This window comes from Trichosurus vulpecula, chromosome 7 (genome assembly GCF_011100635.1).
Source record: "Trichosurus vulpecula isolate mTriVul1 chromosome 7, mTriVul1.pri, whole genome shotgun sequence".
In the NCBI taxonomy this organism is placed as follows: domain Eukaryota; kingdom Metazoa; phylum Chordata; class Mammalia; order Diprotodontia; family Phalangeridae; genus Trichosurus; species Trichosurus vulpecula.
In genome coordinates this window covers 46124689-46140334 of record NC_050579.1, presented here as the reverse complement: position 1 = coordinate 46140334, position 15646 = coordinate 46124689, and the positions used below count along the sequence as shown (strand labels likewise).

The following is a 15646-nucleotide window of genomic DNA, read 5'->3' as shown; positions in this document are numbered from 1 at the left end:
CTTAAGGCATTTATACAAATGTATGTATTCAAAAATATTTATAGCAGCTCCTTTGATGGTGGCCAAAAAACAAAGGGGGTATACTCCTATTGGAGAGTGGTTTAAAAAAAAACTGGCAAATGAACATAATAGAATATTATTGTGCCACAAGAAATGATGAAATGGACAACTTGCTCTATGTTAAGGGGTTTATTTTGTTTTTTATATTTTCTTGGGGAGGGGGAAGAGTAGTAGAAGGGACAGATTAATACTTGCTACTTGAAATAAAACTAGGAAATTTTTCTTTAAATGAAGGGGTTAGAGCCAATCTCTAAGAATTCTTCGTGTTCTAAATCTATACTATGAATCACTTTGCCCCAGATCACACAGGCATAAATCACCAGGATTTGAACTAAGGTCCTTCGACTTCAAATCCTATGTTCCTCACACTGAGTCATCTTACCTGCCCTAATCTTATGCACACAGACCTCTTCAATCAATGCTGGACAGCTACAGATCAAACTAACCTAGACATTTGACTCATTCATGCAGCTGCTTTGTCAGTTGTTGACAAAGTACATGCATCACAATCTCCTGCTCTCCAAGTCCTCTACCAGTGCAACCTGTACACTGAACTCAAGGTCCTATGCAAACTTTCTTAAAAGTAAGTTATAATTTGCATCTTAAGAAGGGGTATAATCTGATATGGTTCAGATTCTAATAGTCTTCAAGGGTTAAGAAATATTTTTTTTTTGGTCTAGTAGAAAAAAATTTTGAAAACAAAGTAGCAATTCATGTGACGTTTGACTTTTCATCTAAGACATTAGCTCAGAAACTTTCACATTATTATATTCTACTTAGTCTGTTTACAGAGAACTTAGGAGCTAAAATTTTCACCAGGTCTGGTAACACCCATGGGGTGAATGTTCCATACAAAATTAATACATATAATGATAATGACACATCTCTAATGGAGTTGAAACAATTCTGTTTCAGAAAACATCGACAGCAAATGTAGATACAGAAGAAACAATGAATGCAACAGTGAAAAAACAAAGAGTGCGCAGTTTGGCTTATTTAACACTGTCATGGCTTTATTCAAAACACAGTTGCACAAAAGTAATAACTTCAAAGTTTTTTTAAGAGAGAAATTCTTAGAGGACTTAACACACTATATACATACTGCCTTACAAAGAGCATTAAAATAGGACAAAAACCTCTACAAAATATAAAACCCCTCCCTTACATATTTGCATGAAAATACCACCCACCAAGTGAAGTAAGTTTTAGAAGTTATTTGGAGGCTCTAGGTATTAACTTTTAAAATAAAAGAACTGTACTAATTCTGATTGCACAATAAGATGATTGATTTTTAAAATGTAGATTAATTTTAAAACAGGTATTTTGGAAGCCAAAAGTAACATATGGAACTTAAGAATGCAAAGTGCCCGAAATGCTGCATTTCAGCTGTTAAAAATGAGTAAACTATTAGTCAAGCATCCCATCACTGTACCAACTCTGTCCCAAGAATTTGATTTCACTTAACCAGACAAGCTTTTTGTTAACTGGATTTCTCTGCAGATAACTTTGTAATTATACTCCTATGGGAACCCTAGTAGTCACATTCTTTGGGCCCCAAGGGGAAAAGAAAAAAATATGTACTGTCTTAAGTAATTTAAGTGTGGCCCAATAGAAAAGTATGACTTCAGTTCAAAGAGACGTGGTCACCATTTGTTGATGCTGATTTTTTTTAAAGTTAGGTTACAAATATTCAAAACTTATAAGAAAAAAATTCTTCAGATAGTCAAGATTAGCAAAAAGCAATTGTCTGGAAAATTGAGCCTCCATGATAAAAAGTGGGGAATACATTTCTCTATTTTTTTAAATTTAGAATTCATATAAAACATAGAAACCTAATAGGAAAAATACACAGATGCACACATACAATTGCAAAGTTTCCCCAAATTCTTTTCTTTATGGATATCCATTTTAAAACAAACCTTTATCTTAATACCAATCTAGTTTCAAATATTTTTGCCATCTGCCTAATAACATGCCATTTAAATGTCTTAAAGGCTGGTTATGCTTCATAACAATGGGAAGAATAATTTAAGGCTCTATTCAGGAAAATAAAATATGCTTTGCAGATCTCTAGTCTGCAGCGTCCAAATCTTGATTCAGGAATCAAATATTAAATGTAAAGTCTATCCATGGATAGAATGCCTCATTAAACATTCACAGGCAGCTATTTGACATCTAGGGGACCCTGATACTGGTTCAGGAATCCCCTCTGACTTCACCCTTATACAATTAATTCACAATATCAGCCAGGAGAGTCAGGGTAAGCAGAAGCTCTTGAACAAAGCTATGTGGATAATCATGTCTGTATTTGAGACAATTTTAGTCAATCCTCTCATTCAAGGGTAGCCTAAGAGAAATCCAAGCAAAGCAATAAAAGGTGGTTCAGGGAAGGGCCTAAAGTTTTTGCTAGATTTCCTCAAATGGAAAGCAGTCTGTCTTCCATTTAGGGAGGATAAAAATCAGAAAAGGCAAGAAACTGCTAAAAGAGCAAAATGCAAATCTTAAAGAACCCTGTCATGCCATGACTTGTAGCCTAAACAAGAAAGGGTTCACATATATGCTCAGGACTTGGAAAACATGAAATTTTTCTTTTAAACACAAAGACCTAAACAGCCGCCTGGTTTCAGACAGGTTTCAGCAGCCTCTCCAACAATAAACTACAAAAATGCTATTTCTGAACAGAACCCTCACCATTCTGCTTCTGATTTAATTCTGTAACCTTACAAAAAACTGTTAGCATCCAAAAACTCACTATCTTCTAACTAGACCTCTGACCAGCTCAAAAGAATATAACCAACTTTTTCATCTCAAAGAGACTGTTGACTTCTCATATTACAGCATATAACAGCAACTTTGATTTCAACTAGTTTATAAATAACTTTAAAACCTTATGAATGAAATGCACCATACTACACCCCTAGAAAACCTGCCATATGTTAATTGTGAACTAATTATGATCAAAACATTGAGCTTGAGTGAGAAAATTAAGATTTCAAATGAATTGCTAGGGAATTTGATAATGGGGTCAATAATTATATAGGACTGATTTTTTTTTCTATATACCGTATGTGATCACTAACAGGCTAACAAATCTTATTTGGAATGATAAAAAGGCAAAAATAGTAAAACCACACCTTTCCTATAAAAAGTTACACGTTATCTTCTGTAGGGACAGCATGGTACATAAAGAAACAGAGATCAGCAAGGTCATTCTATTGCAAACTGTAGAATAATGGAGTCTGGTCCATTTAATCATCTTCTTCTTCTCCTTCATCTTCAATATCTCGTTTCCTCTTTTCTCCTTGAACACTTTCTTCTTCTAAAATAAAGGCGGGAACTTTTTTAATATTCAGAATTTTACAAAAAAAGGCTCAAGGCATATTAACTTGTGAGCTTTTTTAACATCAAAAGGAAGTTGTATGTCATCTCTCAAATTGTTGCAACTTAAATTTATTACAAAATACTTAACAGATTCTGAAACTATCAACTCAAGCAGTTCATTATGCACCCTTGTGGTCAAATCATGTAGGACATTTTTCAAAAAGTCTCTCCATTAAAATTTGCTTTGAAACTTTAAAAATGAACACCCAGTTTAACAAATTTCTACAGAGCCACAAACGAGTCCCAGAGATATTAAGCTTAAAAACAGACTTTATTAGTTTAACTGTTTCTTTTTACAAGTCTAATAGAAAAGGCTGAGAAATATACACTCATGTGCAGGGTCACAATTTCCCAACAGAACAGCAGCTTCTTTTAATTTAATACTGAAATATGTAATCTACTTTCAACTACAAAGTCAGGAAATTGACTCCCTCCCAAAAGGAAAAAAGTAATAAAAATAATGAAATCAAAGTTCCTTCTATCTTCTCATTAATTTTTTAAAAATAAAATTAAAACTCTTGAATAAAACCTTTATCATTATTTATATTTGAAAAAAATTGCTCTTAAAAGATTTATATGCCTTTTAAAAAGGTATTTAAAGTAAGGAAAAGATGGAATAAGCAATATTTTTTCAAATTAGAGCAATTTTTGAATTAAGTTACACCAAGAGATCTTAAAGTAGTTAATAAACCTTACCTTCTTCTTCCTCTTCATCTCCTCCTTCTTCAACATAGTCATCATCATCATCGTCATCCTTAAAATGCAAAAGAGTCAGTTAATCATCCCAAAAAGGAAACAACTAATAAGCATTTATTAAGCACCTCCTGTGTACTAAGTCCTAGGAATACAAGAGAACAACACAGTCCCTGCCTTCAAGCAGGGGATAATATGTACACAGAGAAATTTATACAAAATAAACACAAATTAAATGAAGATGAAGAGGGGGAGAGGAATCCAGGAAAGGCTCTGTGTAGAAAGAAGAAAATGTTAACATGTTATTTTGAAGACCACCTACATCTGCCTGACCCATATGCCCCACCTTAAAACTCAAACCAAATTTCTAATTTCTTAGACTACTTCAAAGGAGATGGGCCTATTATTCTAAAGGTAAATGCAGGAGTCAGAAATGAAATTGGCCCTAGCTGTCCAGTCATACAGACATTAATCACTTTTCTCTCTATACTAGGAATAATCTTGACCTATATCATAAAAGACAATTAAGAATTAATTGTGTAAAGCACCTTAAGAATCATACAGAAAAATATATTACAAGAGTCTTACAATCACTGGGGACGGAATCAGTAAATAGTACATAGAGTATCTGGAAAGGTAAGGGTAGTTTTATTCTTTTAAGTACCAAATTTTATTTCCATTTTGGAAAAAAAAAAGATAACTTCTTCGCCTTCTAAAAACAATGACACACAATTTATCTGATCATTCAATGCTGTGCTGAAATAACGGGATATTCACAGGGCCCACCAGAGTGGCAATTTACAAAATGTCCCCAGACTAGGGTGATATTTTTCCTGGTCTTTTCCCTTGCAGTCACTTCTTAGTCTGTCTGTCTGTCTGTCTGTAGTACCTCCATCCCCAACCCCCACCTTCCTTCTCATATGCTGGGAACCTGAACCACAGTACTGATAAAGTACAATCGGGCCAAGCCAACCTGTGCATAGCTTCTCCAATGAATAACTTCTATGACCTTTAGGCATGGACTCATAATAACTATTCGGCATCTATTAAAGTGGTTGGGTAGCACAGGAGAATGGTCAAGCTGGAGTCAAAAAGACCGAGGTTCAAATCCTACCTCAGACACTTGCCAGCTGTGTGACCCTCAGCTTTTAACCTTTTAACCTCTCTCAGCCTCAGTTTCCTCATGGGAATAATAATACTAGCCCCCACTTGCCAGCCTTTTTGTGGCAGTCAAGTGAAATAATATCTGTAAAGTGCTTTGCAAACCTTAAAGTACCGTGTAAATGTTATTTGTTGTTATTAGTGGCTATTTGGGGTGTCCAGAAGCCTATTCTGATTGTTTTCTGTTGTAGTCCAAATAACTGAGTTGGGAATAAGTGGCATGGGGCTAAATCCATCCTGCCCCCAACCCCTAAAGGAGCAAATAATCTTACGGAATAAGAATGGAAAAAGGAGATTCAGACTATTTTCAGAGGCTTCCTACTGTTTCATCAAGAAAAATAACCCCTTAGCGAATAAGACTCCAGCAAAGATTTAGGGTAAGATACAGATTATAGAGAAGACAGAATCTTAATTTTCTGCCATTCAGAGGGCCCTCCCAAGCTAAACTGCTTAATCCACGTGTCAGCATCTGCTGAGGCAGTTTTCCTATGCTTTTCAAAACACATCCTCAGTCAGAAAACAGCAATCTACCTCTATCTAGTAGAATACAATACACTAAAACAACCACGGAGGTTTAACAGTAAGATCTGGGAGGAAACTAAAGCCTGAAGTAAAAACAAAATGGGAAAAAAACCAGCTTCTCCCCCCATCTATCTTACCTTTTGCCCATTTAAAAGACACATAGAAAGGAAAGAAGCATATTGCTCTGAATCTAACTTAACACGTCTTCTTGGGTTGCCATATTTTCCAGAAACACTAGACCCAGAGCGTTCAGGATGGCCTGAACATGTCAAGGATGAAGCATGAGTGTGACTGAGTTTATAAAGGCAGCACTGTGCCACTGACTGCAAGAGCCTTTGGAATCAGAGGGTCTGGGTTCAATTCCAGCTATGAACTTACTGTGACAGAAGTGATGAACTTGGGGTACAGAATAGCCATAGTTTTTGTACATGGAAAATGAAAATGTATTTAGCTTGACTATGTATGTTTCAAGGGTTTGGTTTTTCTTCTCTCCTTGTTCCCTCCACCCTCCACTATGGTGGGGAGTGGGAGAGAGAAAAAAAAGACTTTTGTTTTTTTTTTTTCAAGGAGTCCAGTAAGAGGCAGCTAGATACAATGGTTAAAGCACTGGGCATGGAGTTAAGAAGACCAGAGTTCAAATCCAGCCTCAGACACTTACTAGCTATGTCATCCTAGGAAAGTCACTTACCTGCTTACCTCAGTTTTTCCTATATGTAATATGAGGATAATAATAGCACCTACCTCCCAGGGTGGTGTGAGAATCAAATGTGATAATATCTGTAAAGTGCTTAGCACAGTGCCTGGCACACAGAAAGTGCTTAATAAATGCTTATTCCTTTCCCTTCAGTCAAAGTAGCTATCGTTCTGATACTGGGTTAGCTGTTATAATTAGGTCAATTCATTCAAGTCTTTTCATCTTCAAAATCTTATCTATGAAATATAGCTTTCAACACAAAACTAGGCTTTCTTCAAAAATGTTAAGTCATGAGCTAAGGTCAGCTTCTCATCAGCAGAAAATGCACCCTTGCTGATACTTATGCATAGCACCAGAGATATCCTGATTCCCAATTCTCCTAAAGCCTATCATATACATTTTAATTCCCTGTACCCTAAGAGCAGCTGAAAAGGAATGGAATGGGAAAAGGCACTCAAAGAAGAACCACCAACCCAGCCTGACTTCTGCACCCTTCTCAGATGACACAGCACAGCCTCTGGAGGCTTACGTGCTTCCAGCTTCCGGCTTTCCAGAAGGCAGACTACATTTTAACCACTGAGAAGCATTTTCAGAAAGGAAAATCCCTGCTGGTTCATGCTTTTCTTAGTCCACACTTACAAGTGTTGACCAAGAAGTTGCAAGTATGCTGTCTCAGATTTGGTCTTACACTTGTTTCACCAAAGGCTTTTTAAAAAGTAGAACTCAGGTTCATCCTCATTGGGACAACAACGTGTTTACTGGCAAGAAAGATAATTTTCTAGAGTATTTATACTCTATGATGTACTACTTGCAGAGAAACTAAGATAAATTTAGAAAATAAGCATACATTTTCCCCAAATAAATGCCGGGTGTGGAATGAAAGCTGAGGGAAAAGATAAATTATGAATGCTAATGTAAACTGAGGCATTTCACTGCTAAGGAATGGATACAATTCAGCTTAGTCAAGTACAATGAAGAATATCTGAGGTGTTGAGGTCTTATTTTCTACCATTACATGCCATCTACTTCACTCCAAAATCTCAAGCAAATAAAATCTGTATTTCTCTGCACCTGTTTCTTCATTTAGAAATGCTCCTACATACACACATACATACACACTCATGAAACCACAAGTTAAATTACACATAACATTATATATACCATTAGTAATTCTAAAGAGATGGTAAACGTGTTACTTACCACCCCTTCTGAATTGCTAAAGATCATACGAGCATTGTAAGCACCAATTATTAACATTATTTTAAATCTTATGTTAATGAGATGTGGCATATGCTACTGAGGATCTACAGGAACAAAAATGAACCATCTTGATATGCATCAAAAATGAGAATACACAGCTCAAGTGTTTCACTGGTATCCACAAAGTATTTAAAAGAACCAGAGGAAGGCCTACGTGGGTCCTTTAAAAAGATTCTTGGAAAGAAATAGACAAGAACTGAGAAAATGTGGATGGGTTGGGACCTGCCCCCAAAACAAGGTCTTGAATCCACTGGAGTGCATTTTTAATTGAAGAAAGGGACTGTGAATTCTAAAACTCAAGTATATTCATAATGTGAAAAGAACTTTTACTTCCTAGAGGCCAGGGATTGTGTCTATTATATGATGCCAAATACAATGGGGTTTTTTTTGGTGACGGTGAAAAGTGTTTGTTTACCTGAATTTCTTCCTTCATTAGGTATGAGAGACCCACCTCCTCTTCTTCTCCCTCCAAATCGGAACCTGCTTCATCTTCATCTTCCTCCTCTTCCTCATAGCCTCCTGGAGGACCTGCTTCATCCTCCTCTTCATCTTCATCTTCTTCATCATCATCTTAAAGAAAAGTAAAAAGGATGGGTAAACAACAGGACAACTGCTCCTTGCCAGTATGATCCCTGCCTCAGTCACCCTAAGCTCTAAACTAATTCAAGCATGTCAGAAATGGTATATTTAACATTTTCTTTTCAAAATTCACTATGTGGGGGAAAAAAGATTAATTCAATCTAATGTTAGTGACACTATAATTCTGTGACACTTCAAGTTCCTGACTTTTAACACAGTAAATGTTTCTCTGCTATTATTAAGACTCTCCAATTTCTATCTCACCATTAGCAACAGTGTCCCCCAAAAAACGAACTGGTTAATATTTAATTCATCCTTTAAGACACCAACCTTTAAAAAAAAAATCTCCATTTTAAAGCCAGACACTCACCCATACAAACATTATTTTTTAAATTACTTCTGCACTTTAAAAAAAGCTTTTAAAAAGTCAGCATATTTTTACCAGTATTTGGTGCCACAGCAATAATGCAATTGTTAGTATATTATTTATCAAGGAATTTAGAAGACTCAAAGCAATACACTGGTTGTTTTTTTTTTAATTTTACTAGTTCTTTACCTATTCACATCCATGCCTTCAAGCAAATGCTAATTTGCATGGCCATATATGTATATGTGTATACACACATATATATTTATATGCATGTATATGTATGTATATGCATATAAAGCTATATTTAATGTTAGTTTATGAATGCTTCTGAAAAAGATTACCCTCTTCATCTTCCTCCTCCTCTTCAGAATCTGGTGCTTCATTGTCTTCCTGATCAAATCCGTCTAGATAGGTAATTTGTTGAAGCAGTTCAAAAATACTTTCTCTGTAATCTTGTAGATTTGTGATCTCACAGTTAAACAAGTCAAGGCTTTTCAAGCTTTTAAGATTTTGCTGAAAAGTCAAAGTTAAAATTTACATTAAAAATTTTAAAATACCATACTATCATTTTAAAGTATTGCTGAGCTACAAGAGATAAATCCAAGATAGTAAATTAGAAAGAGGATTGGACTAGGAGTCAGGAGATCTCTGAGTTCAAATTCTAGCGCTTGCATAACTTTGGACAAGTCACTTAGCTGCTCTGTACCTCAGTTTCCTCACTTGCAAAATAGGAATATTAATATTTGCAATACCTATGTCACGGGACTACAGTGAGAAAAGCACTGTAAATTATAAAGTGTTATATAAATAAGCTATATTCGACATTTATATGTAATATAAGAGGTTGCTTGGCATGTAGAATGGATGGTGCACTGCCCTTCAAGACAGTAAGACCCACCTTTAAGTCCCACCCCACAATCTCTTTACTTCTCAGTAAGCCTAGAGGGCGTTTCCACACCCGGGAGTTCCCTATACAAATGTTATCACAGGTATCACAGGTACCTAAGAATAATAACACATTTACACAGCACTTTAAGGTTTACAAATCACCCCCCCCCCATATGTTATCTAGTTTGGTACTTGAACAATGAACCTGGGAGGTAGGAGCTATTATTATCCTCAATCCTAGACTCACTACTCCACCTAGCTGCCTCAGCACTAGTGCCCGGCTCCATCATCTACCAAACACACATGTACGTAGAATAAAATCTGCCTGTCTCTTTATCTATCCAGACAGGCAGACAGCTGGCAAAGTGGAGAGATCACAGGGTTGCAGCTCAAAGACTAAACAAGATAAGAGAAGTAAAGTAAAGTGCTTGGCACACATTAAAGATTAGTCTAAATAACTATATGCTTGGGTAAGAGTGCTGATTTTACACAAATACATTAAGGTCTTGAATTTTATTTATAAACAGATCAATACTGAACATACTAACTTTCAAACATGAGTTAAAATGACATTTTTTTCCTGATTATTCACAAAGTCATAGCCAACCCTTACCATGATCTAATGAAATCTAGCTACAATCTCTTTTTGTAAAACCAGATCCCTAGCTAGCAACATCATCAATATTTTTTTTTCCATTTCCCCATCTCCTCTATCCCCAAATCAGCAAACTATGAAATAATGGCCCAAAGGATGGGAAAACAAAGAAAATCCAAATTAGATTCTCAGACCCCAAGAGCTGACTACATCCCTCTACTAAATTATGTTTTTATCTGGATGTTTTCATTTAAGAAACTCAAGAAGTATTCTAGTTGATCAATATGAAAGGAAATAGTGTATGTAAAGTATTTTACAAAGTTTAAGGCTACATAAAAGTACCATCGATAAGGGTTATATACAAATCTAAGCACAAAGAATTATCAAGTTTAAAAAAGCAAGTTCAACTGAGGCAAATACTTTTATACATCCTTACTTACCAGAGCTTCTACGGTGCTGAGATCTTTGATTTTGTTGCCACTCAGATTGAGGTAGGTGAGATTTGGACATTTTTCTGCCAGGACCTCCAGGCCCCCAGAAATAATATTATCACTAAGTTCCAACTACGCAAAAGGGGAGAAAAGAGAATGGCTAAGACCAAGGATACTTTTAAGGCAAAATATGCAAACTATTTAAAAAAATGACACTGTCTTTCCTGGGGAAATGTTAAAGTAACTACTTTCCGTACTTGTTAGATTCCCCAAACACCGCGCCTTGCACGTAACAGGTGTTTAATAAATGTCTAACTGAATCCCTAAATTAATGCTGTAGAACCCCTTTATGATAGCAGGCAGCTTACAGCTAAGAGATTAACTTCAACTGTTATATTCCGGTTTCAGAGCATGGGTTTAGACAGTTCAGGGAACAAGATCTGTCCCATTTTCAAATCCATTCTCAGGGTTCTAGAGGACTTAAACTTAAACGAGCATCATAAACAATACCAAAACTGACAAATTACATAGAGATAAAGAAGACCTTTTTTCCTACTTTTAAACAATTCTAATCAAAGAGTATGCCAGTAATCTAATTTAGTCAAAGCTAATGTTATTAGAATGTTTGGTTCTAGAAACACTATGCTTTTAGGGGAATATCTCCAAAGCGTACATACCTTCCGAAGTTTACTCAAGCTGGGGAGCCCAGCCAGTGAGGTGAGCGCCACATTGACCATGCTCAGAAATTCTAATTCTTTGAAAGTATCATTGAGACCCTCAATTTCCCCGTTGACAGAATGACAGTTATCAAGGACTAACTCTGTCACCTGTGAGAGAAAACAATTATGATCCTTCAGCTTTTTTGACTCCAAACAGTTTCAAACCACACATCCTTTTCATTCTGACAGAGACTTCAGGACTGCCTAAAATCACCTTGTAAATTATGCGAATAAGAGTTGCCAGCCTGCTCTGAAACTGAAAAATAAAATCTTCAAAAAGAAGAGATCATGTCAGGTCCTATCCACCAATAACCCAGATCCTCAACACCAGACTTCTGCCTCAATACTCCAGGTGCTCAGAGAGCAGATAACTCAGTAACTGTAACATACGAGGTCTTGGTGCTGAAAAATCATCACTGAACTCGAAGCAACTAAAAAGCACATCTATAAGACACACAAACAAGCATCATTTCACTACTTCCAACAGACAATACCCAAAGTTATAAACGTTAGGAATGAATTTTGGTTTTCCTTTTACCCAAATGAATGAAAGAGCAGGGTGGTAGAAACAGGGAAAAAACAGCAATGAAAGGTGAAATCAATTTTAAATCTGCTTTTTTGTTTGCAAATGTCATCACTCAATCCTAAGAAAATTACCCTTCCTGAGGAAAGATAAGACACGGCTTTTTCCAGGGCCTATCCCAATTTCCAAGTGAAATGGGACAGTCCAAGCCAAACAGTAGCACCCAGAACAACACACCCCTGACTACTAAACGTTATTTACTTCTCTCCACCATGACGTCTTTCGCAGGGCTTTCTCCCTTCAGATTTCCTCCTTTCCTCCTCTCCCCCCACACGGAGGGCAGCATCAGCCTTTAAGGTAAGTACTACTGAGTAACCAAACTTTCTGGGGTAGGTCTGGGCAGACTACTTTCAGAGCAGCCCTTGGCTCCTTAAAATCCTCCAGGCAAAAACATCCGTTAGACTCGTTTTGCTGGCTAGAAGAAAGCGGCAAGGCAGGGAGCACAGGGAAGACACAGGCTAGACCGAGTGGACAACTTTACTCGCCTCGAAACTATAAAGAAACTAGCATTTCACTTAAATTGCTCCAGGAGGTCCACCTGTAAAGGTGGGGGGGGGGGGGGGCGGAACGGTTTAAATCCCACACTTCTATCCAGGTCATAAGCATCGGCAGTTGCGCGGGGTGTTTTTGTAAACATTTCAGTGGTTATTTCTTTTAATCATGTGCTTTCCAGCAAGCAGGCTGGGATAACCCAGAGGGCGGCCACGATGTCCTTCTGCCTCCCAGCCCCCTCCCACCCAGCCAACTTCGGCAAAGACGCCGCCGGAGCTCCCGACCTGGGAGCCGCGGCCAAACCGCCAACGAAAGTCCCGCTGCTGCTCCTCGTCCTCACCACGCATTTCTCTACGCATCCAACCTCTCCCCAGTCCAATGCAATCCCAGGTAGAACGGTGTGTACTTGGGCTCTTCTTCAAGGAGCCACCACTCGAACCCGACGCCCGGCCCTCACGAGCAGCCAGGGCTTGGCTCGGGGGCCACATTTTGGTCTCTTTCTCGATCCCGGGCTCCGGCAGGCTGGACGGCCGGCCGCAGGGAGGGGGCGGCGGGGAGAGGGCGCTGGCTGCTACCTGCCAGGCTGCATGGCGGACACCTCGTGTCTCCCGTGACCTCCCCGTCGCCCCGGCCCAGCCCCCCAGCGATGCCCCCGGCGGGCTTCGGACCCTGGAGAAGGGCCAGGGGTAAAAAGGGACCGGCTGGACGCGGCGCCTCCCTCGCTCGGAAGCGGGGGCGCTTCAGGGAGCCGAGCCCGGCGCAAAAAAAAGGGGGACCTCCCCAGCCCAAAGAAAGGGGCGAGGGGCCGGCCGGCGGGTCCGCTGCAAGAGAAAGGAAGAAAGTGCGCCGCTCTCCGTGCCCCCCCCCACCGCCCCTCTTTAATTAAAGAGGCTTCGGGACAGTCCGGGCGCGCAGAGTCGCGCCGAATCCATCTTGGGAGCCCGAGGGCCGGGCTCCGTCTGGGCACCGCAGCCAGAGACCCCAAAGTTGGAGCGACTCTGCCACCGCGGCCAAGGGGCAACGACATCTTAAGACCTGGAAAATTCCTCCCCTACAGTCTAGGGAGGAGGAGGGGGGTGGGACGGGAATCACCCCCCACCATCCCTGTCCCCTCCCCCTCCGGCCAATGCGGCTTCTCCCAAAACTTAATCGATGTCAGATAAAACCGCGAATGACCCAGATTCTCCCCAAGAAGGGCAGCCGGCTGGAACCCCATCATCCCGCGCCCCCCCCCCACCCCGAACGAGAGAGTGGAAGCGTGTGGAGGCTGGGCGCTAGGACGTCGGGAGCCCTCCAGGGGAGGGCGAGCACACCCCGGGGGCAGCTGGCCAAAGGGAAGGGCCGCCAAAGTAGGAGGAGATAAGGCACCTGGAAGGTCTAGGTCCAACATCGACGCCTCTGCGTCCTCCTTTCTATTTGCCTAACAACCCCCCCCCAAAAAAACCACCCCAGAGTTGGCTGGAGTAGTTGGGAGAACTTCTCCTGGGTTCTGCTCGCTGGGGGGAGGGGGGCCGAGGGGAGCGGGGGGCGCGCCAAATCCGGCCGCAGCCCCCAGGAGGAGAGCAGCAGCCGCTAGCTCCCCACCAACGGGGGTGGGGGGAGGCGAGAGGAAGCACAACTCACAGGAGAGGGGGCTGAGGACGCCCCCAGAACGCCCCCTGGGAAACAGCCCCCTCGTCAATCTTGAAGAACAACAAGATGACTGAAAACTTAAACATCTCCCTCCCCTACCCCATGTGGCTAGGGAATTTCTTGCAACACCCCCCCCCCCCGCCACCACCCAGACCCCCCCAAAAGCCGTCCCTCAGAAGGGGGGAGCATGGGGGAGGGGGAATTGATTTCTCTCACCTCCTCAGGAGCTCTGTTCCTCAACTCCAGGTTAATCTTCTGTTTCATCTTCATCTCCATGTCCTCCTCCACCACCACTACTCACACTCCTCCCTTCCCCTTTCCCTTTCCTCCTTTCCCTTCCCTTTCCCACCACCCCCAACCTCCAAATAAAAAAAGGTTAGGAAATGAATGAAGAGATATAGGAAGGGAAAAGATTACACCCACCACCACCAGAAAGGGGTGGGGGAATGAGAACGGCAAATGGAGTCGGAGGAGTTGGGACTCAAACTCGGATGCCCCCACCGCCCTCTCCACACACTCGCACACACGCACACACACGCAGTTCCTTCCCCTTCAATGGCTGCTCAGCTACTGAGCCTCCATGACACAGCGCAGCCAACCCCCTATCTGAAGCCCCACCCAGACCCCCAACGTATTGGTCGAGCCTTGGGGGACTCTGTAGGCCAATGGACAAATTAAATGTCGATCAGGCTTCTGGGCGGGGTAAAATACGACAGCCCATGACCATTGGCCAGAGTGGAGCGCGCAGTTAACTCGGATAGGTACGGAAGGATGTCCGTCTAAGGGGCAATATTTTGAATTCCGGTCGCCCCCCTCCTTTTCTTTGTGTGCTTGGCGCGCTTTCCCTAGGCACCCGGACACTTTTTTTTTTTAAGTGCAAAACGAAAAGAGATTGTCATTCTGACCGAGTTCGCTAAGACGGGAGCAAGGTGCTTTTATCATAAACCTTTGCCCTCAGCTTGTAGAGCGGGGTGGGGGCTGGAGAGAGGAAGAGAGCACGTTAGCGCATTGTCGTTATTAAAGGTGTGTGTCGCAGCGTTCGCCTTAAGAAAGATTGGCAGACATAATTTAATGGAAAATACGAAAATGTGTTCGAGTTTAAATACAGTTGGAGAATCTAAAGAGCAAAAGATTTGAGAAGAATTGTAGCTTTCTTGGAGACAGGCTGACAAGCGTTGGGACAAGGAAATAAAATTCCTAGCCTAGTAATCATAGAGTGGGCCCGAGAGAAGTGACTTTGTTCTGCTTCCTCCCGGCTGGTGAGGTTTCCATGGGAATTTGTGCCTGCGGTAGGATGTGGGGGGGGGGGGCGGGGTGGGAGGTGGGCATTCAGTACGTTCGTCCTATAGTACAGTTCCTGTACTAAGCCGTCTGAGGAACAGTGTGAAGCAGAACCGGGAGTCGTGGGGGTCGCGTGCAGAATCCGTGGCGTGCTTTAAGTGTGGGGAAAGGGGGTCTTCACGCTCTGAAAGCTCCATCAAACTTGAGAAATACAATTTCTCTGTTATGTAGCTTTCTCATGAGCAGTGCGTTTTCTTTTTCACAGGTAATCTGAATGTCAGTTCTTCCAACAGAATTTCCCCACA

General features: G+C 40.9%; 1 protein-coding gene across 2 annotated transcripts; it reads right to left on the bottom strand.

Moving 5' to 3' along the window:
* Window positions 1-1046: 1046 nt before the first annotated feature.
* On the bottom strand, window positions 1047-14668 carry ANP32E (acidic nuclear phosphoprotein 32 family member E). Of its 2 annotated transcripts, XM_036767320.1 has the most exons (7): window positions 14277-14668; window positions 11312-11461; window positions 10644-10766; window positions 9062-9233; window positions 8187-8341; window positions 4138-4195; window positions 1047-3379 (listed from the first exon to the last, which is right to left on the bottom strand). In XM_036767320.1, exons 1-7 carry the CDS (start codon window positions 14334-14336, stop codon window positions 3309-3311), a joined length of 789 nt encoding a protein of 262 aa, XP_036623215.1. In that variant the 5' UTR covers window positions 14337-14668; the 3' UTR covers window positions 1047-3308. The 2 variants fall into 2 exon arrangements, with proteins under 2 accessions (XP_036623215.1, XP_036623216.1); XM_036767321.1 differs by lacking the exons at window positions 1047-3379; window positions 4138-4195; window positions 9062-9233 and having other exon boundaries at window positions 8204-8341; window positions 14277-14643.
* Window positions 14669-15646: the final 978 nt, after the last annotated feature.